A 23,015-nucleotide genomic window follows, 5' to 3' on the forward strand; every position below is an offset into this window, starting at 1 on the left:
CCCATACATATTTGGTTTTGAGCTTTATACAAATGGCATCATATTGTATGAACTGTCTTGCTTTTTCATCCCACGGTGTTTCCGAGATGTGTTTGTGATGGGGCCTCCCTCAATCATTTCTCCAACCTTCTGAGGATTGGTTTCTGGGTCATTTTCGGCCTTTTGCTTGTCCCAGTCTCCTGGTTTCTCCACTCCATCCAGGAGCATCTGCGTTTTCAACAGGCAGGGAAGGTGATGCATCGGATGTCCAGTACGCAGACAACACCCAGGAAAGGAGGGCCCAGTTCAGGTCATGGCCAGGTGGGACTCTGCTGGGCTGTCTCTGCACCCAGCACCAGGAGTGTACACGCCACTGCTCCTTTTTGTTGTTTCCTCCACATCTGTTCCCTCTTCCAGAGAGGGCAGAAGAGCAGGAAACAGAGGCTTTGTCAGCAAACAAGGAAGCCCACGTGTGTGCTCCCAAATGTCGATGATCCAGGAGCACTGCTCACACCAGACATCTCCCTCTCTCTCCCCCCTGCAGCCTCTGGGCTCACACAGATGCCCTCCTCCAGCGCCTTGAGAGGCAGGCCTTGGCCACCAGCCTGAGAATGCCCAGCACTGCCCTCCTCCCCTAGGTTCCTATGTTCCCCCAGCAGTTCTTGCCTCTCCTGCTGGTGGCTGGGAAGGCCCTCGAGAACGGGGCCCAGGACAGGAGGAAAGGGTGACCCCGACCCCTACCGAGCTGGACAGGCAGATGGTAGACAGGACACACCTCCGCAATATCTGGGGAGTGACAAGCAGATAGAGGCCTCCCAGGGACAAGAGCTGAGCTGGAGGAGCCCCTGGCTGGGCTGGGGCCACCAAACAGCTGGCTCAGTGCCCTAGGGCAAGCCCAGATAAGGTGACATAGTGGCAAATGTCTCCCCTGGGCAAGCCTGGGACACTTCACAAAATAGCTCTTTAGTTGAAGCCAACTTGGAAAATTCCAGGGAAAAGGAAATTTACTATGGGGCAGGAATAGCTAAGCCTTGAATTGGAACATCCAGAGCTCAACCCAGGGCCCTAAAAGCCACTGGGAGGTCAGCCTGGCCGCCAGAGCCAGCACAGGCTTTGCAGGCGCAGAGGCCCAAGCTTCAGGCAGGTCGCTGGCTTGAGACCACAGTCTCTGGGAACACGAAGGAGGGACTCAGCCAGGCCCACCAAGAGGGAGTCCTTTAATAGAGATCGGCACAGACAGGAGACACAACAGCCCAGGCACCCTGCTCACACAGGCACAGGCTCGGCCCTGAGCCAACAGATGCAGTGGCTCCCTCCTCCCCCACCTGGGTGTGGACCCATGGGGTGGAGACAGAGAGGTGGCTTTAAAAAACACAGCTGTACTAATTCTTCACTTTCACGGAGAAGGGGAACTTGGGAGAACAGCCCGCTGGAGAATTTTTACACAGAGCTGAATCTGAGAGCCCACCCACCCACCTCGGCCAGGCTGAAACTCGCTGTCCCCTACCCACTGGAGGTTCCTCCCTGATCTGTCTGCACACAGGAAGGAGAAGAGCACACAGGGAGACCGGGCTGTACAACAGGAACATGCTGGCTGGACAGCTGGCTCCCCTCTCCCAGCTGTTAGTGTTTCTACACTATGTACATTGTTGTGCTTTGTAGCTCCCCCACCCTGAGGCCTCTGCCTGAAGCTGGGGTGGGGAGGGGAACCCGACACCACACACGGCTGGGCTGCCAGAGCTCCAGGCCCCCAAGAGGCTGCCATTCAGCCAGGTTCCAAGAGCTGGACTGCCGGGCACAGGGGCCATTGGAGCCAGAGGCCCAGGGGACAGAGCCAGCCCTGCCAGATGCCCAGCTCTGCCCAGTAGAGGAGTTGAAACAGAAGGATCAACACTGGACAAGAAGCAGGCTGGGTGGGGGCAGGCAGAGGTGGAAGGACAAGGTTCGAGGCAGTGAGACCAGGGGTGTCGGTGTGTGTGTGTGGACAGGGCTGAGCAGGGCTGGACAGGGGCACCTCAGCAAAAACCGTTCTGCAGCAGCAGGTTTGGTAGAGGGAGGTGGCGAGGGCTGCGGCTTGGGAGCCCCTCCAACTGAGCACAGGGCTGCTTCCAATTCAGGGGCAGGGCTGGCGGCAGAAGACTCTGGCTCCAGGTGTGTTTTGGGGGAGGTTTGGGAAAGACCACCGGGTGTCCCATGGGGCTGGGCATTAAGGGTAGGGCTGTGGTGACATCTGTGAGCGTGTCCCCCCTGGGCCTGGGGTAAACACAGGATCAGTTGTTCTCAAACAGAGACAGCAGGTCGTCATTGTTGTTCGTAGGGAGGTCGGGCGGGCCCAAGTAGGACAGTAGCTCATCGGGGTTGGTCAGTTCTGGGAGCAGCTGAGGACAAAGTGAACTATGTTAGCAGCTTTGGTCTCTGACTGGCCACACCTGAGTGATCATCCTGTCACCGCATCCTGGCCCTGTCCCCAGGTGCAGTGGGGATACCGAGCAGGCCCTCCCCACACACTGGCCGGGTGCAGGGCCCCACCACAGGCCTGCAAGTGCTCAAGGGGGCACATGCCACCCTCTGGGGCCTCCCTGCAAGGCTGCTCTGAGGCTAGTACAGCTCGCAACACGCTGTTCACCACCACCAAAAAAGGGGATGCGAGGCAGTGCAGCCACTCCGTGCACTCTGTGCACCAGCCTGCGTGGGGATCGCCACCGTGATTCCCCAAGGTGAATGCTGGTGGTGGAATTCCAAGCCCCTAGGGTTTTCTGCTTGGAGCTGTTCTTCCTAACTTTTTTCATGTTGAACTTCAATGAGTTTCTATTATGGTCCAGGGACAGTCTGTTCCGTCTTTCATGTTCTGAGTCTGCACTCCCATTCCACCTGTGAGTCAAGACCCAGAACTACTGAGCAAATGGACAGATGAAATCTGATTCTAAGGACCACGCGTCAGCTTCCAGTGCAGTCTCCTCTGAGACTCTGTCCACCCGTACGGCATCCAGGCCCCTCATGAACACACATGTGGTACATCACAGCCCACCCACAGCTACTCCAGGTACCTAACTTGAGAACTAAAGTTGCATTTAGTTGACCTTATCTGACTGGCTCTCTGAAGGATCACTGTCTTCCCTTCCACAAAGCACACGGAACCCAGGGACAACAGACACACCACCTCTAGCCCTGGCTCCCACGTACTCCCTGGCATGGGGCCTGGTACTCACATCCAGAGCTGGTTCCGGGGCCTCCCCAGCTCCAGACATGCTGGGGGGCCCCATCACACCTGCGGCAGGACTGAAGGCCAGTTCGCCTGCGGGCCCTAAGCTCGCTTGGCCCAAGGGCTGCCGGGACACTGGGGGAGGGTTTGAATGGTGCAGCTGGGGACCTGGAGGGGCCCCAAGGTTGGAGGTGTGCAGTCCTGGTGTCCCAGGATTGTGAGTGGGGTCCAGGTGACCTGCTGGTGCCACCTGCAGACAGAGAGAATTTGTTAAAACAGCACAGGGGCTCCCCTGGGGAGACAGGCCCCCTTGGCCTCTTGGCATGGCACTGACCTGGCCTGGGAGGCAGGCAGCAGACTTCTCTGGAGTCAGGAGACTGCTGGGAATGTCAGACTGGTAGGAGATGGGGGGTGGCCCCGGGGTGAACTCAGCAAGGGTTGGGGTGCTGGGCGTGGTGGGTGGGAAGGACTCAGGAAAAGTTCCAGGCCCCAGGAAGCTGGAACCTGTGAGAGGAGAGTTGGGCCCTGGGTGAGGGCTGGGGAAGGCTACTGCTGGCAGAGGGGCCAGGAGGGAAGCTGGCTGTGGCATGGGTGGGACTTGCAGTGCTCACCCACAAACAACAGCGGGTTTTGCAGAAGTCGCTATTTGGAAAAGGGCATTTCTTCTCATTGCTGCCAAGGGAATTGGCCTTGGGACATTCCTAGGAGTGAAGGTCTCGGAGGTTATAGGAATGGGAGCAGCCACAAACAAATGCACCAAGCATGTGAGGTGGGTCCCCGAGGGGGGCCCCAGATGGGGCCAGTCTGTGGAGGTGTTCTAGCCGAGAGCCCCTTACTCCACATAGAGGGAAGGAAGGGTAGAGGCCCCGCTGTCTGTTTCCTAGGACCATAGCCGAGACTGTGCCTTCACTGCCACGTCCCCGAGATGGGAGGTGCCCCGTGGCATGTTTCTCGTGGAAACATTGATAACCTAGGTATGTGGTCTGCATAGCCACATTCTTGCAGGTGAGGAGACTGATCTGGGGAGAGGGGCCATTTGCCTAGGGTCATCTGAGGTTTGAGGCTGGCCTGCTGTACTTACCCTGGCCAGGGTAGTCGCTGGGGGCAGGGACTGAGGGGGGCTGCAGGGGGGCAAAGGGGGCAGCGCCAGGGCCCAGGGCGGCGATCATCTCCATCACGCTGGGCATGAGCACGTGCGCGGGGCTCACGGTGCGGCAGCGCTTCAGGGCCGGCCCGTCTGGCTCCTCCTTGATGTGCATGTCAGGCTTCACGGGCACTGGCTTCCAGCTGCACGTGGGGTCGATGGTGATCTCCTCATAGTCAGAGCTGGGCAGGGAGATGTGGGGAACGGTTACCTCCTGCCCTCCTGCCTGCCCAGCATCCACTGCCCTTCCCAGCCCTAGGCTAAGTTTCCAGGCAGGCCCCCCCATTCAAATGCTCACTGCCACCTAGCACCTTCCACGCCTAGCATGACGTTGGGCCCAGCATGACGTTGGGCCCAGCACCAACAGTCAGGTAGGACACACACGCTATCCCTGGCCTGGACTCCAGCCTGCTCCATGCCAGAAAGAGGCTCAAAGGCCGCACTCGGCAAGGGACATCCACCCCCACCATGTCCTGGGGCTGCCCTCCGGTGGCCACAGATGCGGGGGTCATGGGAAGAGGACACTTACTTCTGAATGTAAATCAGGATACCCAGCATGTACTGGTCCACCTCCAGGCCCTCCAGCAAAGCTGTCTTGCTGTGGGGAAAAAAAGGGACACAGCTCAGAGGCCTTGCACAACCTTGTCCTGGGCACAGGCCCTGTCGTTTCTCAGCCCTGTCAGCTGTGACCTGCATGAGGCAATCCTGTGAGGCAACTGTACAAGGTGACCGTGTGAGCTGACCCTGTGTGAGGTGACAGTATAAGGTAACCCTGTGTGAGCTGACCCTTGTGTAAGGTGACAATACGAAGTGATCCTGTGCATGCGGTGACCCTGGGTGAAGTGACTCTGTAAAAGGTGACTACATGAGATGACCCTGCATAAGGCCACCCTATATGAGCTCTCTGTGCTGAGCTGCACAATCTTGGTCCATACGGTGACTTCTCCCACCAGGCTTGTGTCTTCGATGATGCTGTTGGAGGTTTCACCCATGAAAGCCTCTAAAAGCACCAGCCCCTCCCCCATCACACGCTGCATCTGAGACTCACTTGCACACAGGGCACCTCCAGGTCCCCCGCTCACAGTTGAGCTGCAGGTATGACTCCAGGTCAAAGCACTATAGAGAGATGAGGAGAAAGTTAAGTTTCTCATTGTGGGCAGGACAAGGAAGACCTGGTCACTCTGCGACCCATTTTCAGGAATGTGTGACTTCTTTACATGCATATCTGAGATATTTCATGTACCAAGTTTTCACTGCACCATCATTCCAATGGCTCAAGGTTGGGAACAGCCCAAACAGTTCTCACTGGGACTGGAATGCCATGTGGCCAAAGCAAGACTCGGGCAGCCGTGCTGACTGGGACCCACTTCCAGAACATGGTATGTCTTTGTTTTGTTTTTGTTTTGAGACAAAGTCTCACTCTGTTGCCCAGGTTGAAGTGCAGTGGTGTGTTCTCAGCTCACTGCACCTCCGCCTCCCGGGGTAAAGCAATTCTCCTACCTCAGCCTTCTGAATAGCTGGGACTACAGGTGCGCACCACCATGCCTGGCTTTTTTTTTTTTTTTTTTTTTTTTTTTGAGATGGAGTTTCGCTCTTGTTACCCAGGCTGGAGTGCTATGGCGCAATCTCGGCTCACCGCAACCTCCGCCTCCTGGGTTCAGGCAATTCTCCTGCCTCAGCCTCCTGAGTAGCTGGGATTACAGGCACGCGCCACCATGCCCAGCTAATTTTTTGTATTTTTAGTAGAGACGGGGTTTCACCATGTTGACCAGGTTAGTCTCGATCTCTCGATCTCGTGATCCACCCACCTCGGCCTCCCAAAGTGCTGGGATTACAGGCTTGAGCCACCGCGCCCGGCCCTATGCCTGGCTAATTTTTGCATTTTTAGTAGAGGTGGGGTTTCACCATGCTGGTCAGGCTGGCCTAGAACTCCTGACCTCATGATCCGCAAACCTCGGCTTCCCAAAGTGCTGGGATTACAGGTGTGAGCCACTGTGCCCAGCCTCAGAACATGGTGTTAAAAGAAGAAAAACTACAGCACGGAATAGTTTGTGCAGTAGGAACCACTATGTAACCACAGAGACAGTGGGCTGTGTGTCTACTTGTCCATACCCAGAGTATTTCTGCAAAGACAGATATGCTAACAATGGTCACCTTTGGGGTAGGGCAGAAGAAGACTGGACCCTGCAACCTTACGCCTTTCAAAACTTGAACCCCATGAATGAAGCAGGCAGTAAAAAATTTAGTAAAATGGTAATTATATTTGGAAGAAAAAACAGTATACTTTCAAGGGAGCCTGGCCCACCTGCCTCCTTGGCGGGGGAGTTCTGTCCTATCAGCCTGACAGCCAAGGCACTCGGGAGTTCATGCCTGTCCAGAGGTTGATAGTGATGTATTGGCTCAAGATTATTTTAGCAGCAGCAAATTCTGGCAAAGTTCTGCAGTAATCACCTACCTGTATGTGGCGACAGTCATGACCTCGGGCAGGGAGCTGGATCCTGCGGAAGGTGATGGGGCACTTCAGGGACACCTTGATAGCTGTCTGCTCCACCCCGTCCTCTCCGTTGGGCCCAGGGGTGCCAGGGATGGTGCCGCTGCTGAAGTTCCGCTTTACTGACATCAACAAAGTAAAGGACTTGAGTAAAGGGTCCCCAAGATGGGGAGGTGTGAATGGGGATGGCAACCTGGCAGAGACCCAGTCACTGACCCACTGACGGCTCTGAGGGGCCACTTGGAGCTAACCACTGCCCCTACTGCAGAGCCACCTGTCCAAGAAGATGGCCTTGTATGACATGGGGAGGTTCCTGCAAGGAGCAATGTTCAGCTTGGGCATGGGCCAGACAGAAGGAGCATGGCTGCTCGGCAGCTTTGGGGCCAGGGCCACTCACTCTTGGTGATGCAGTGCTCGGCAGGCAGGAGGCGCTTCTTGAGGAGGCCCTGCAGCACCGAGCGGACCGAGGGGCGGTGCACTAGCTGCAGCACGAAGAGGTGGGACTGCAACACAACAGGAGGACATCACTGGGGGGAGTCAATCCAAGGGCCACCTTGGTCAGAGAAAGGGTGTGCTGGGGTGTGTGTCTCAGGGTCTGCCAGGTGGGGAAGGGATGAGGCTGAGGGCAGCGTGGGCTGGGGGTAGGGGGTTAAGGTTAGCCTGCCACACTCCTCAGTTGGCCCCATCTGGCTGTCTTTCCTGGGGAGCCCCGGTGACCCTGGCCTCAGTGCCCCTGTCCACACTTGTACCTATCTCTACAGCTGTGCTGAGAATCCTGCCTGCTGTCTAACATTACCCAGTCACCCCTCTCCATCAGGAGAATCACCTCAAGTCCCCTTGAATGTCCCCCTGCTTGCACATCCACAGTCACAGACGCTGGGTCTATGTTGACATCTGCCACATCCCAGAGAATGTGATGTGTGGCCACCCTGTCCCCAAGGCCCTCACAAGCTGAAGAGTGCACTCATAAGCTGTGTCTTTCTTCTCTAGCCCAAGGGTGACCCTGATGCTTCCTAGAACCCGGTAATGCTTGATCAGCCGGAGACTCCGAGCTCCACGAGCTTTCTGCACAGCCTGGTTTCTCTTACATAATTAATGTGTGCATCATATCTAGTCAATTTATTCTAACTGAAAAACAGCTAGGGTGTATTACTGGATCCCTTTTCTTAAAGGGCAAGAATGAGATTAAAATGTAAATACAAGGCAGTAACAAGGAGAAGCAACGCATTTTTCTGAAAAAATAAAGCCCCCACGGCCTGCTCTCCATCCACAAACGGGGCACGCACGCTACAGCAGGCGGCCGCAGGATCTGATGGTGCTGCAGCCCACCCCGCCCAGGTCCTGGCTCCGCTCCCAGTGCGTGGCCGCCCCAGGCCCCGCCCACACCCGGCCCCGCCCCACAGCTCCACCCCCAAGGCGCCGCAGGGGCACGCACGCAGCAGCAGGCGGTGACGGTGATCTGGATGGTGTTGCGGCCTGGCTGGCACACGTGCTTCAGGTAGAGCGGCTTGTGCGAGGTCTTGTTGTCGCCGCGCTCGATGGTGAGTGGTGTGGCGTTGACGCTGACCTGCACCGAGGCTGGCCAGTTGGTGTTCATCTGCCGGTCCTCATGGTGGTAGCACTTGAACTGCAGCTCCAGGTCAGGCCTGCTCAGGAAGATGGGTGGACACCCAGAAAAGGGGCCCTGAAAGTGTGGGAGGGGGAACAGGGCCACGTAGGGGTCAGATGGGGGCCAGGCGGAGCTCACCTCAGCATCAGGGTCTTGTAGACTGAGTCTCGCAACTGGAAGACGTGGTTGCTCACAGCCAGGTTGTGCTGCAGACGGAAGGGCTCCAGGACCACCCCATCGCGCACAGGGAAGGTCAGCCGCAGCTCATCACAAGGCCCGCTTCCTGGAAGCAAAGGCCACTAGCTGTGAGCTGGGCTGCCCCAGCAGGCGCGTCTTGTGCCACTCAAGGAGGACAGTCGCTCCCTGGCCACATTCACTGCAGCGAGCTTGGCGAAGGGAGTTCCTCCTGTCAGGCACTGCTTGGCAGGCCTGAGTGGGACCCTGGGGCTGGGGCCATGGGCGGGATCTCCCCTGAGGCCTGGACACTGCCTCCTGCCTCGGCAGCCTGGCCAGTGTCCCCTAAACCATAATAGAGGAACATGTTCCCAACCCAGACAAAAGGCGTTTCCAGTGCTTTCAGAGAGACTGGGAGGCCAAGATGTGTGAGGGCCACCTGCAGTTGCCCTACAGCTTCATTTCGAGTTCTACAATCCCAGCTTTTGTTGCTGTGGTCTCCCTGGAATGGCCTTCAGGGGTTCATAAATCCCCTGAAATTATATGCAAAATTTTGTGCACAGGAGTACTTTTCTAGTGAGAAGACCCACAGCCTCCAACAGTTTGCAAAGACAGCCACAAACAGAAAAAAAAAGGTGAAGGCTTGGCACTAATCGACTTAAAGGCCTTTAAGAAGATGGAATCCTTGGCTTTTTTAAAGACAGGGTGTCAGTTTGTCACCCAGGTTGAAGTGCAGTGGCAAGATCATACTCACTATAACCTTGAACGCTTGTGCTCAGCCTCCCAAGGCTGGGATATACAAGTGTGAGCCACCACACCCAGCCCTTTTCTTAGGGATATGGCAGCCACCTCGTGTCCCCCAAGCTCCTATAGGACTCTCTGGAGTCCTGTGATTCCCTCATACCCACCCTGGCCTTGTCACCCCTGTTGTCCCAAGAGTGCACAGACTCACCAGAGGGCGATGAATGCAAGGAGTTGAGGCTGGGCTTGAGATCAGGCAAGAAGGGAGACTTGACCTCTTGGCTTGGTGACATGTAAGGGACGCTGCTGCTTGGGGTCATGGGTGGTGTGGGATTCCCTGGCAGTGGGGAACTGGGATAGCCCGGGATGGAACGGGCAGGCTGTAGGGTTGAGCACAAACAGTCAAGGCAGAATGCCGGGGGGGATGGGGTAAAGTCTGTTCACGGAGCACCCACTGGGAACCATGAAAACAGAGGTGGGCAGGAGGCAGCCCCAGGGGTGCCTGCCGAATCACCCTCTCTCCATTTGCCCACCCTGTGAGCCTCCCGGCCCATCCGCCCGGCCAGGCCCCCTACCCCACTCAGGCCGGGCTGGCTGTAGCCGACGCTGCCCCCGTTGAAGCTGGTGCCCTGCCCGTTGAACTGCTCTGTGGGCTGCGGGAGAGAAAACCGCATGCACCTGGGGCTCCAGCCTGACCCCAGCTGGGCCCCCTGGACCTGATTTCTAGAAGCCCGCCATAAATGGTCTTCTTTACACTTTCTTGTATCTTCCAAATAATCTACAAGCAACACTACTTAAAGCAATCATGGCCACAGGAAAGTGATCACACAGGTGAGAGGGGCTGAAAAGACAAAGGCACACTAAGCCCTCCCCCCTCCTCCCTCCAGCTGCACCACCCGGCGCACCCAGGCTTCCAGGGAGGTGCGCTCTGCCCATGCATCCAGAAAGGGTGCATGGCCAGCAGCAAGGGCCTGTCTTCTCACTGGATTTCTCTGCAGCGAGCAGAAAAAATGAGGACACTTTTCCATAAAGGACATTCAAATGTCTTGGGTACCTGCCTGCTGCTCCCTGCACTGGATGCCCCTGAGACGTACAAATCTTGTAGAGGGTACTTTCGGAACTAGATCCCAAACCCCTGGAGCTGCTCCTGCACTGGTCAGGATCCCCCAACCCCCACCCCCATCTCATCTAGAGCTGTGGTACATTAGCACATATGGACCCACACACCCTGCTGCCCACTTTAGCCACCCTGTCACTCTCGAGGACAGGACTGCCCCAAGGTCCCGTGTGTCCCACAGCACTCAGCAAGGAGCCCGGCACAGGGCCTGGAGGAGCCTGCCCTACCTTGTAATGCAGTCCCGTGGGGCCGGGCACAGACAGGGACTGGCTCATGCCCTGCTGCAGGGGCAGTCTGTGCCCAGGGTAGGAGGGGGAGGGGGCAGGGGGCTGCCCGGGGCTGGGCGCAAACTGGGCGGTGCTGGGTGCGTACTGGCCTCCTTGCAGATACTGCTGCCCTGGATACACCTGAACAAGAGGCAAAATGCCCGAGGGGAGAAAAGAGGCGTCAGGGGAGCTGGTTCCAGAACGAAAGCAGAGTCTCATGTGTGGCAGGGTTGGGAGAATGAAGATTTCTTGGTCCCCTTGAAGATTCTGCTGTGACACTGTCTGGCATAGGCAGTTCTCACACGCAGAAGCCTTTTTGTTTTTTTTTGAAACAGTCTCATTTTGTCACCCAGGCTGAAGTGCAGTGGCACGATCTTGGCTCACTGCAGCCTCCGCCTCCCAGGTTCAAGTGATTCTCCTGCCTCACCCTCCCAAGTAGCTGGGATTACAGGTGAGCACCACCATACCCAGCTCATTTTCTGTATTGTTAGTAGAGATGGGGTTTCACCACGTTGGCCAGGTGGTCTCAAACTCCTGACCTCAAGTGATCCGCCTGCCTCGGCCTCCCAAAGCGCTGGGATTACACGTGTGAACCACTGCGCCTGGCCTTTGCTCTTGTTTTGGAAACAGGGTCTCATTCCCGTTGCCCAGCCTGGAGTGCAGGGGAGCAATCACATCTCACTGCACCCTCGACTTTCTGGGCTCAGGCGATCCACGTGCCACCACACCAGGCTAATTTTTGTAGAGACAGGGTTTTGCCATGTTGCCCGGGCTGGTCTCAAACTCCTGAGCTCAAGGGCTCTGCCCTCCTCAGCCTCCCAAAGTATAGGAACTACAGGCATGAGCCATCGCACCTGGCAGAAGCCTGTTCTTTACCACAGCTCTAAAGGGTGCCTGGGTGAGGGAGTTGGTACCCAAGGCCCCAAACTAGGCGGTCTGGACACTCACCTCAGAGTACGCTCTCTTGACCCCCTGTCGGGGCAGTGGCTGGGCCTGGGGAGGCCCAGGATACCCATGTTGAGGCAGGCGCTGCCCTGCATACAAGGGTGCCATTCCTGCTGCCCGGGTGGGGTTCATAGCCATGGGGGAGAGGCCGGAGGGGCCCATCACCCCTCCCATGCCAGTAGGGTTCATGCCAGTGGGGACACTAGGCCCCCGGGGACCTCCATGCTGCAGAAACTGGCTGTTAAAAGACTGTCCGGCCCCCATCTAGGAAGAGAATAAAGAAGAATGGTCCAGGCCCCACCCACAAAGGGCTCCACAAGATAGAGACACCACCCACCCACCCACCCACCAGGGTGGGCACCATACCATTTCACAGGACAGCGCAGAAACCTCCCCTCAGACCCTCACTTCTTCCCACACATCTCTCTCTTACTGGCCTCGTGAGCCCTGGCATATTCCATGCTTGTCCCTGGAGCCCACTGCCTGGATGAGTACCTCCTCCCAGGCCCTCAGGCTGGCTGCCATGTGGGAGGAGCTGCTGAGGGGGCTCACCGCTCCATACTGGCTCAGCTCCTGGCTCTGCTTCTCCTGGAGAGCAGCCACAGTGGCTGTGGCCGTGGCGGTGGCAGTGGCTGCAGCAGCAGCCACTGCAGCAGCAGCTGCCGCTTGCGTGAAGTCGGTGGAGGGTCTTGCAGCGTGTGAGGGGAGGCCCAGGCCCCCCGGTCCGCCTGCATACCTGCAGGAGACACAGGATTGCCACACTCTCTGCATGGGCTCATGAGGGCCAGGACCATGCTTACCCCAGAGGCATGCAGCACCCAGGGGGAGCCCGTTCTTTCTAGACCCTCCATGACAGCTGTCGGAGCTGGCGGAAAGCAGAGAGGCAATGTCCAGCTGATCAGCGCCACAGTCCTCAGGTGCCTGCCAGGCTGATGGCTCCTAGCACACCTGCCAGTTGAGGGGACCTGCTTACCCGGTGGTGAAGCCGGGGGCCCCAGGGTAGCCCCCACGGCTGTACACGCCTTGCTGCACGTAGCCCTTGTTGGCGCCACCTTCAGCAAACGCCTGCTGTCCCAGGCACTGTGGGGAGGTCAAGGCGGAGCTGCCCCCTGCCACACCAGGCATCATGGAGCCACCAGAGGGACTCCCTGCAGGGCCCATGGGGTTCCCCAAAACCTATGAGGAAGCAGGAATCACCAAAGGGAACCAGCCAAACAACATGCTTCATGCAGCAGCTCCAAAGTGCTAGAAACCAAGAGGCCTGGCAAGTGGGTTGGGGGATTGGTGGAGGGGACGGGGTATCACACAGAAGCAGGGAAAGCAGCTGTCCATAGGTAGGTCAGGGCATTCTGTGAAGGCTAGGTGAAGACCGGAGAAGAAAATCCCACAGCAGGTGTGGAAAGAGAACCAGTGTCCGAAGATTTAGGGGACTCAGGAGGCCCCATCCTCATGTCATGCCTCAATCTCTCTGTCCTCACCTCTCAGCCTCTCTCTCAGAGCTTTAAGGAGGCACTAAGCACTGCCAAGTGCTGGGAGGCTCTGTCGACTTGGGGACGGGGCCCCAGTGGGTGCTTACCTGGCTCTGTGTCGCGTTGCCAACTCCCCACACAGTAGTGACCACGGACAGTGATCCAGCTGGCTGAGTGGCGCTTTGTTGCCAAGGCACAGACTCGTACGCGAATGAACCATCACTGCAGGGAGAGAGGCTGCTGAGGCCTGGGTCCGGAAGCCATCGGTGTCCAAGAGTCCAGGACCTTCCAGAAACGCCACCCCCAACCCCAGGACCTGAGGGGTGGGTAGAGGGGCCCACACTCACCCGTGTGGCGCGGGGGGCAGGGCAGGTTTCATGGGGTTCATGGAGTTCATTGGCAATGGAGCAGCCTACAGGCCGGGTTTGACAGTGTTTATCTGGAACTCAGATGCTCTGGCTGCCCAACAGGAGGGAAGGGATGTTAGCTGAGATGCAGCCAGGAGACCCTTTCAGCAGGGTGGAAGGACCCCAGTACCACCAGGCCCCACCCTTTTCTCAATAAAGGACACCTGGGCTCCGATGGCAGGCAAGGCAGTGGAGGAGCCTGGCACTGGCCCACCCCACCCACTCTGGTGATGTTCTGCCCCCACAAACCCAGCCTGGCAGCCAGCATGAACCCTTTCTGATCCAGGCCCTGCCACCCAGAGTCACTGGATCAACCTTAGAGATAGCGTTCCTGATTCCAAATACTTTCCCCACTCTCCTACTCACACCAAGGGCTGGATATCCATATAAAGTCAGGGACAATCTTAGCCACCCTGTAGAAACTGGGATTTAGAGACGAGCCAGTAGCCAGGAACCCCCCAGAAGGCCCTAGGGTGAAGGACAGAAGGCCAGTGGGGGTGGGCAGACTCCCTGCTCAAGGTCTTACCTACCCTAAGTAGGCCAGGTAGGGGCACAGGCAGTTCTGGAGGCCAGGGGCTGGGAAAGCCAAGAAGGAGAGTGCAGTGGTCAACCAATAACCCTCCATCCTGGCCTTGGGAGGGAAGTGCAGGATACCTCCTGAAATGGGGTGTTGGGCCAGTAACGCAGGACCTGGCGGGCAGCCCCTCCCACCAAGAGGGCCCTCCTCAGGGCAGCAGAAGGGCTCCAGGCAAGGGGACCTCAGAACTGACCCAATGCCACCAAGTGGGGGTTGCCTGAAGCTGATATGGTCATAGGGGCCAGGCAGACCCAGTGGCCCATCCATGACACCCCCAAGGAGTGCTCAACAGGAGAAGGCAGGGACTGTGACTTGGCCAGTGTTTCTAAGCAGGGGGCTTGGGGGATGCTCAAGTGACTCTGCAAGATGGGGCTGAGTGGACCCTGGGGACCTGGTGCTCAGGAAAGGGCAGCAGAGGGGGTGTGTCAGGGAGGAATGCAACAGGTGGACACTCGCAGGACCATAGTGCTGGCACCATGGGACTTCTACGTGCTATGCTAAGTTTACTCTCCCCATTGAGTAAACAAGCCATGGAAGTGACCACACCTTCAGGTTGCCTCCAAGTGCCACACCTTCCCACACTGCCACAAGCAAGCCCCTTACCAAAGCGGGCCCAGACATCCCCTGGGGCCCTGTCCCTGGACTGTCGCCAAAGGGCCTTCACTGGCACTACCCTGGGTCCTGACACTCCCAAGACCACCTGTCACATCCACTTCTGCCTGCCTGGGCTGTCCACAGAGACACACTGGCTGTGGCACAGCCCAAGGAGTGGGTGTGTGAGAGGCCATTTCAGCTGTTTCTCAGGAGTCCCCGGGGAAGGAAGGGGCATGCTCGCCTTGGATATCACTGCCTTTTAGGGGCTGCAAGGCTGACACGCACACACACACCCGAAGTGTGCTGACCGCTGGTGCCATCTTGCCATCACAGCACTCACAAGGCCTCTCCCTGCCCCAGGAGAGGGTGGCCCCACGTTCATCTAGGCTGCCATTTCTTGTGCTAACAGAGGGCCTCACCAATGGAGGTAGCAACAGCCTCACCCCTCAAAATACAGACCTGGAGTTTCTGAGGGTGACCTGTATGCCCAGGACCCCAGAGCAGGTGAGACGTAGAGCTGAGCTCTGTCTCGGGAGCCTGAGCATGTGGCTTTTCACTGATCTTCCCACCAGCAAGCACTGAGACCGGGGAGGTACCAATTAGGGAAGAGGGAGAGGGCAGTGGTCTGGACTTCCTCACACCCTCAGGGGAGGCAAGACTTGATTCCCATGGGCTCCTCCCCTTGCCCCACCCCCCCCACCAAGTCCTGCTCAGGAAGCAGGGGCAAGAAAAAAACGGGCTGATGGCTCCAGAAGGCTCCAGGAACCTGGACTCTGGGCCAGGACAGGCCTGGGAGTGGAGATGGCCCAGCTAGGCAAGGCAGGGCTGGCAATCCCAGTCCCACAGCCTGACTTGGGAACAGTGACGTTGGGGGACAGAGCAACCTACCAAAAGCCAGAATCTCCTCCCCAGATCTGCTGGGTGGGGCCTTGAGCAGCCACATACACATTTTAGGACTTAGAATATAGATATGGTAATCAAAACTGTGTGGTACCAACAGGGGATCAGAACCATGGACCAATAGGCGAGACCAGAGAATTCGAAACCGATCTGCATAAATAGGCCACAATGATGTCTGACAAAGGTGCAAGAGCATTTCAAAGGAGTAAGGTCAGCCTTTCCAACCAGTGGTGCTAGGACAGTGGAGCAACTGGGCATCACAACAAACAAACAAACAAAACCCACCTAAACTTTGCACCTTATACAGAAAGTAATTCAAAATGGTTTATAGATTTAACTATAAAACATAAATCTATAAAATGTTGAGGAAAATACATAGAAAAAAATGTTTGCAATCTAGACCAGAGAGTTCTTAGACCTGATACCAAAAGTATGATCCAAAAAAGAAAACTGATAAACTGGACTTCATCAAAATTAAATTTTTCCTCTGTGAAATGCCCCGCCAAGAGGATGAAAAGGTAAGTTACCAGCCAGGAGAAATATTTGCAAGCTTCATATCCAACAAAGAACTAGTAACTAGAACACATAAAGAATTTTCAGCCAGGCACAGTGGCTCACACGTATAATCCTAGCACTTTGGGAGGCCGATGCAGGACTGCTTGATCCCAGGAGTTCAAGAACAGCCTGGGCAACATAGTGAGATGCCGTCTCCTGAAGAAATTTAAAAATTAGCCGGGTGTAGTGGCATGTACCTGTGGTCCCAGCTTCTCAGGAGGCTGCAGTGGGGGGATCACTTGACTCCAGAAGGTAGAGGCTGGAGTGAGACATGATCCTGCCACTATACTCCAGCCTGGATGACAGAGTGAACCATTATTTAAAATAAAAATAAAATACAGAATTCTCAAAACTAAAAAAAAACTTACAATAAAAAACTCCAATTAGCAAATAAGCAAAAAACATAAAGAGACACTTTGCCAAAGAGAATATGCAGATGGCAAATAAGCATATGAAAAGATGCTCAGCATCACTAGTCAGTGGGGAAATGCAAATGAAAACCACAGTGAGATATCACTATATATCCATCGGAATGGCTAAATAAAAAATAGTGACATCACTAAATGCTGGCAAGGAGAAACTGGATCTCTCACACATTACTAGTGGGAATATAAAATGTACAGCCACTCTGGAAAACAGTCTGGCCGTATCATATGGAACTAAGCACACAGCTACCCTACTATGACCCAGCAACTGCACTTGTAGGCATTTATCTGAGAAATAAAAACTTATGTTCACATAAAAACCTGTACACAAATGTTTATAACTGCTTTATTTGTAATAGCTATGGAATGGAAACAGTCCAGATGTCCTTCAATGGCTAAATAGTTAGACCAACTGTGGCACATCCATAGCCCGGACGCAATATAAAGGAATGAACTACTGATACACCCAACAACCTGGATGAATCTCCAGAGAATTATGCTGAGTGGAAAAAGCCAATCCCAAGAGGCTATAGGGTGTATGACTCCTTTATTTAGCATTTTTGACACAAAATTAAAGAAACGGAGAACAGATTAGTGATTGCCAGGGGTTAAATGAGGGGGTAAGGGAGAAAAGTATTAATCTCTTCTCCATTTCTATAATGTTGGCAGGAGAAAAGTGGGTGTGAATATAAGAAGGCAACAGGCTGAGCAACAGGCTCACGCCTGTAACCTCAGCACTTTGGGGAGGCCGAGGTGGGCGGCTCATTTGAGGTCAGAAGTTCGAGATCAGCCTGGCCAACGTGGTGAAACTCTGTCTCTACTAAAAGCATAAAAATTAGCCGGGCGTGGTAATCCCAGCAATCTGAGAGACTGAGGCAGGAGAATCATTTGAAGCCAGGAGGCAGAGGTTGCAGTGAGCTGAGATCTCACCACTGCACTATAGTCTGGGCAACAGAGCAAGACTGGCTAAAAAAAATAAATAAAAATAAAAGGCGCCGGGCGCGGTGGCTCAAGCCTGTAATCCCAGCACTTTGGGAGGCTGAGGCGGGTGGATCACGAGGTCGAGAGATCGAGACCATCCTGGTCAACATGGTGAAACCCCGTCTCTACTAAAAGTGCAAAAAATTAGCTGGGCATGGTGGCACGTGCCTGTAATCCCAGCTACTCAGGAGGCTGAGGCAGGAGAATTGCCTGAGCCCAGGAGGCGGAGGTTGCGGTGAGCCGAGATCCCGCCATTGCACTCCAGCCTGGGTAACAAGGGCGAAACTCCGTCTCAAAAAAAAAAAAAAAAAAAAAAGGCAACAGGCTATAACCTCTTTACTGTATCAATGTAGTGTCCTGGTGCAATGTTGCACTCGAGTTTTCCAAGATGTTTCCATTGACGGAAACTGAGTAAAGGGTAGAATGAATCTGTGTCATTTCTTATAATGCACATGAATCTACAATTTCTTTGTTTTTTTGAAATGGAATCTTGCTGTGTCACCCAGGCTGGAATGCAGTGGTGCGATCTCAGGTCACTGCAACCTCCGCCTCTCAGGTTCAAGCAATTCTCCTGCCTCAGCCTCCTGAGTAGCTGGGACTACAGGTGTGCACCACCATGCCCAGCTAATTTTTGTATTTTTAGTGGACATGGGCTTTCACCATGTTGGCCAGGCTGGTCTTGAACTCTTGACCTCAAGTGATCTGCCCACCTCAGCCTCCCAAAGTGCTGGGAACAGAGGTGTGCACCACCGTGTCCAGCCAATAATTTCAAAATAAAAAGTTTAATTACAATGCAATTGCTACTACCAGCCTTCTGTCTCCGCAGAACTGCTGTGACCATCTTTCCCCGCTGGAGAGTTAGTTGGGTTGGCCTGGCCACTTTGCTGTCCCAAGAAGCACAGGGAGGGAATCTGGCAGGCAAGCAGATGTGCCCTGCTCCCCCGCCCCTGGTCAAAGGCCTCAGAGGGCCGGCCGTACGTGATGCAGAACTCCCTCATTTTAGGTCACCTAGGGCAGCAGTTCCCCAATGGCAGCATGTCAAAGCCAACTTTCAGCTGGTGATGACAGGCTGCCCAGCTCCACCTAAAATCAGTAGGATGGGCTGGGGCCTAAGTCTGGAATTTCTAACAAGTTTGCAGCTACTGCTGCTGCTGGTCCAGGGACTAGTTTGAGAGTCTCAGTTCTAGGAAATGCAGAGAGCTGGGGAGAAGGGGCACAGGCCAGGTACAGGGAGGGGAGGAGCCCACAGCAGGCTCCTATGTCACATGGGCTTGGGGAATTCCACCCTTGATGCTTCTCTGCTGTGGACAGAGACCACAAAGATTTCCAGTTCCCTCTGAGCTTACTCTTCACTGCAAAGGGGGATTTCCTGCCGACCCGAACTCATGCCTCTGGTCTCCTCTCTGAGGACAGTCTCTCTGGGAAGACTCACAGTCTCCAGGTCTGGTATCCTTGACTCTCTGCTCCTGACCATAGGGAAGCGTTCTGTGTTTTGTGTGTGCAGAACCTCCTCCTATTCCCTGGCTCTGAGTCTGGGCTGGGAACAAGCCTGGAGCCTGGAACCTGGATCCCAGATCATGCAAGGCCCATGCCCACAGAGGGGCTTTCCTTGTATACTAACTCCAGCTTGAAGCTAGGACCTCTTGACAGATGGACAAGGTCAGTCTAGAAGGCCACAAGACTTTCTGGGGTTCAGATCACAGCTTCCTCTAGACATAGAGCGACAGAACTCACTACCCAAACCTTTCTTCCCCAAGTGTCCCAGAGCAGCTGCACCCCTAAGTCTCCTGGTTAACCTCCTGAGCCTTGTTCCATGCCACCTCTCTGCCTGCCTAGTAAGCTAGGAGCAGGACCAGTGAGTGGACCCTGTGGCAGGCCAACCCTTCTCAATAGGTCACAAATCAGGACTCACTGTCTCCAAGGTTACGGGGTCAGGATCCAGATCCAACCTAAGTGACGGTGGAGTCAAAGGGTCTCGAAGAAATGATGGCTCTGAAATGGGGCAGGAACAGGGTCCTTGGTAGCAAAAGGTAGGGTGCTCACATGTACAGGTACCCAGAAGTCCTGCCCCTCTATCTGTAAGGCCACAATACTAAACTGCCTCAGTGTAAGGATAAGTCAAGATGCAGAGTTCATCAAAAAGTCCAGGAATGAGCAATGGCCCAGGCATGAGACATTTTAGTGAACAGCTGAAGGAACAACCTTAACCTGGCATCAGTTTACAATGTGTACGATGGGTATCTGGTGGCAACCAAGGCCTGAGGACACATGACCACCTTCATGTCATCAGCCCTTGGGAGCTCAATCCCAATCATCAGGATGCTCCACAAACATCTTAGACCTGTCCTTCAGAAATCTACACTGGCAACTGTCACCTGCTTGTTCTCCTCATTTGCATTTGCAGGTTGTAACTACACCCTATGCATGACAAGGGCTAGACGTCAGTGCCCCTGGAAGTTAAGATTCCTTCACTTCTCCTGTTTCCACACTAAGCATCAAGGGATGCCCTCTGGTTCTAGCTTGCCAGAACTTGCTGGTGAGTCTGTGTCCATCCTATCCGTAATCACCACGGTCTCAGACCAAGTCACATGTTCTGTGTGTCCCTGTGAAATCTGTGATGACACAAATTAAAGACACCACCATGGATGTTCTGTAATACTGGAAAGAGGGCACCCTAGGGAGAAGGGGAAGCAGAGCACTGCAGGGTAGAGGGTCCAGGGAACGGGGGAAGAGACAGGGTAGGTGGAGGAGTAAACAAGGCACCGGGTGGGGGTGGGGGTCGCGGTGAAGGACACCTGCCGGGAACAGGGCACTAGGGAAGACAAGGTACCTCAGGGGAGCAGGGCATCCTCACGCCTGAGCTTCAGTATGTCGAGCTTGAAAAGGGGTGTCCCCATCAAAACTGCCAGCTGGGGGCTGGCAGGTCAGCGTCGTTCAGCCCAGGAGCGGAAGAGCTCCTCCGCAGGCTGGTGACTGCCTCGGCGGGCCCCCACATCGCCCTGCTGGTGGGCACGTCAGTGGGAGCGGAGGGGCGTATCATGAAGGTGAGACTGCCTGGCCCCAGAGCCAGGAACGATCAGGTTGGAGCGAAGGCCCGGCCAGCCTTCAGCACTCAGGAGAACCTCGAGAGCCGCTTACACCCCTCGGCCACCCTCCAACAAAGACTCAGGGGAGGGCTGGACGACCCTGACGTCCACGGGGCCGAGCCTGACCAAGACCAAGACCACGACGCACGCGTGGCAGGTGCCGGCAGGTGGGCGGCAGAGCCTCCAGCCCCAGCCCGGCTGGGTACCCTATGGTGGCGCCGCAGCGGGACCGGGGCACCCCGGGGGACCGGCTACACCTGCCCGCCCGCACCTGCCCGCTCGCACCTGCCGCACCTGCCCGCCCCCGCCGGCCCGCACCTGCCGGCGGACGGCGTTTCCAGGGGCCACCCCCAGGGCCCCGCTCACCTCCGCCCGGCCTGGCCCGGCCCCTCGCCGTGGCGGCCCCCGGCCCGCGCCGCTCCATGCGCTCAGCCCGCCCTCCGCGCCGCCAGCCGCCCCGGGGCCGCCGCCACCCGCGCCATCGCGCCGCCGCCCGCTCCGAGGGCACAATGGAGCCGCCGCCGCGCCGCTCATGCATATGCATGACGCCGCGCAGCCGGCCCCGCCTCCCAGGCCAGAGCAGCGGAGCCCCGAGCCGGCGCTCGGGGCAGGGGCGGCCGCGAGCCTGAGCGGCCCAAAGCGGCGGGGTTGGGGCCAGGGCCGCAGGTGGCTGGGCGGGCAGGAGACGCAGCCTGACCACGACCTGCGCCCCCAGCCCCCTCCACACCTTTCCGAATGCGGCGTCGGCGGACACACCGCGCGCTTCCTGCTTTCAGTCCGCCGGGAGCGGGGCGGGACCGGGTGGCGGAGGCGGGGCCAGGGCCCCGGGGCGGGGCCGAGTGGGCGGTGGAGCCAATGTGCCGGGGCGGGGTCGTGAGGAGGAGGCGGAGCCAGAGAGCCGGGGCGGGGCCAGGGCTGGGGCGGGCCCCGGAGGAGGAGGAAAGGAAGAGTGAGTCCTGGCCCTTCCCCCACCCGCCCCGCCCGCGCTGCCTCTGTTCCTGGGAGTCCATTGCTGTGGTCGGGCGGGCGGAGACACGACAGGGAGGCGGAGAGACCTGGAGTGCCACTTGTGGGAGGGGATCTCGTTAAGGGACTCGGGAAGCCTCTCGTTAAAGCAGAAAATCAAACTTAACCGAACAAGTTCGCTTTCCTCACTGCTCAGTTCTCTCCAGCGGTTCTCCTCTTGGAAAAAGTCACTATTGAGCTAATCTAGCCTGATGAAATAACCTCTCTGATCAGCTGCGACCTTTGAAATGCTATTGTCAGTCTTTAAGTTATTCTTGACTTTTCCTACGGTAAGTTTAGGAAGACCACATTCTCATAGCAAGGACTTGGAAAAACAACAAAACAAAACAGAAAGGAAGACCACATTCTCTCTACTGCCCATAATTAATTTTTTTTTTTTTGAGACAGTTTCGCTCAGTCGCCAGGTGCCAGGCTAGAGTGCAGTGGCACAATCTCGGCTCACTGCAATCTCCGCCTCCCAGGTTCAAGCAATTCTCCTGCCTTAGCCTCCCGAGTAGCTGGGACTACAGGCGCGCACCACCACGCCCGGCTGATTTTTGTATTTCTTTTTTTAGTAGAGACGGGGTTTCACCATGTTGGCCAGGATGGTCTCAATCTCTTGACCTCATGATCCGCCCGCCCCGGCCTCCTGAAGTGCTGGGATTACAGGCGTGAGCCACAGTGCCCAGCCAAATTTTCTGCTTTTTTATGGCCAAATAATAATATTCCATTGTACGTATATTCCACATTTAGCTTACCCATTCATTCATTGATGGATACTCCACAATTAATTTTTGACATTGTTGAATTTTTTTTCCCAAGGCCGCCTCTGAACTCTGTGCTCTATTCTTTTTGGAATCATTCGTCCATCGAACAAATATGGTAGTCCTGCTGCACAGCAGTCACTGGTCTGGGATCTGTGAACACTGGTCTGCCCCAGGGACCGGGACAGTAAGGCGCTTTCTTCCTTACATCAAGCATGTTCGAGGAGACAAACGGAAGGAAATGAGTTAACAGGTAACAATGTGTCCCTCTGGAAGAGTGTTAGGAAGAAAACTAAAGCAGGACCAGAGAATGGGGAGGAAGTGATGAGGTATGATGAATACTCTGGGGAGCTGGCCCTGAAGAAAAGACCTGAATAAAGAGGAAAACAGGAACCAGGAGACCCTGACCATTCCTGTGTCTCGGAAGAGGCTGCATTTCTGGGGAGGGGAGGGGTTTGCAGGCAGGTTCGTGGAGGATGCTGGAAGTGGCCACACCAAACATCCCACATGCCCCCAGGGCAGGCATCTCTGTTACCTCCTAACTGCTTCAACAACTCCTGCCCTGTGCCCATGTGAGAGGCCAC

At 56.0% G+C, this 23,015-nt stretch overlaps 1 protein-coding gene across 7 annotated transcripts; it reads right to left on the reverse strand.

The window, feature by feature from the left end:
* Positions 1 to 1,176: 1,176 nt before the first annotated feature.
* On the reverse strand, positions 1,177 to 21,463 carry ZMIZ2 (zinc finger MIZ-type containing 2). Of its 7 annotated transcripts, none has more exons than XM_039462110.2 (19): positions 21,390 to 21,463; positions 13,485 to 13,596; positions 13,245 to 13,359; positions 12,642 to 12,844; positions 12,221 to 12,404; positions 11,672 to 11,932; positions 10,685 to 10,864; positions 9,916 to 9,993; positions 9,552 to 9,720; positions 8,564 to 8,708; positions 8,252 to 8,462; positions 7,214 to 7,319; positions 6,781 to 6,938; positions 5,374 to 5,441; positions 4,855 to 4,923; positions 4,263 to 4,507; positions 3,516 to 3,685; positions 3,189 to 3,431; positions 1,177 to 2,357 (listed from the first exon to the last, which is right to left on the reverse strand). In XM_039462110.2, the coding sequence occupies exons 2-19, from the start codon at positions 13,532 to 13,534 to the stop codon at positions 2,250 to 2,252; spliced, it is 2,763 nt and encodes a 920-aa protein (XP_039318044.1). In that variant the 5' UTR covers positions 13,535 to 13,596; positions 21,390 to 21,463; the 3' UTR covers positions 1,177 to 2,249. The 7 variants fall into 7 exon arrangements, with proteins under 7 accessions (XP_039318044.1, XP_039318046.1, XP_039318043.1 ...); XM_039462112.2 differs by lacking the exon at positions 21,390 to 21,463 and adding an exon at positions 21,029 to 21,302 and having other exon boundaries at positions 12,642 to 12,748; XM_039462109.2 differs by lacking the exon at positions 21,390 to 21,463 and adding an exon at positions 21,029 to 21,301.
* Between the last annotated feature and the right edge of the window lie 1,552 nt (positions 21,464 to 23,015).

Source organism: Saimiri boliviensis, chromosome 10 (assembly GCF_048565385.1).
Source record: "Saimiri boliviensis isolate mSaiBol1 chromosome 10, mSaiBol1.pri, whole genome shotgun sequence".
Lineage (NCBI taxonomy): Eukaryota > Metazoa > Chordata > Mammalia > Primates > Cebidae > Saimiri > Saimiri boliviensis.

Bases quoted from the DNA above. Each gene is read 5' to 3' on its own strand.
- ZMIZ2 (XM_039462110.2), bottom strand. From the start codon at position 13,534: ATGAACTCCATGAACCCCATGAAACCTGCCCTGCCCCCCGCGCCACAC. The intron at 7,320-8,251 runs GTGCGTGCCCCT...GTTGTGTTGCAG, and splicing joins CCGTCACCGCCTGCTGCTGC to TCCCACCTCTTCGTGCTGCA. The intron at 4,924-5,373 runs GTGAGTCTCAGA...TTTTCCCCACAG, and splicing joins TGGAGGTGCCCTGTGTGCAA to CAAGACAGCTTTGCTGGAGG.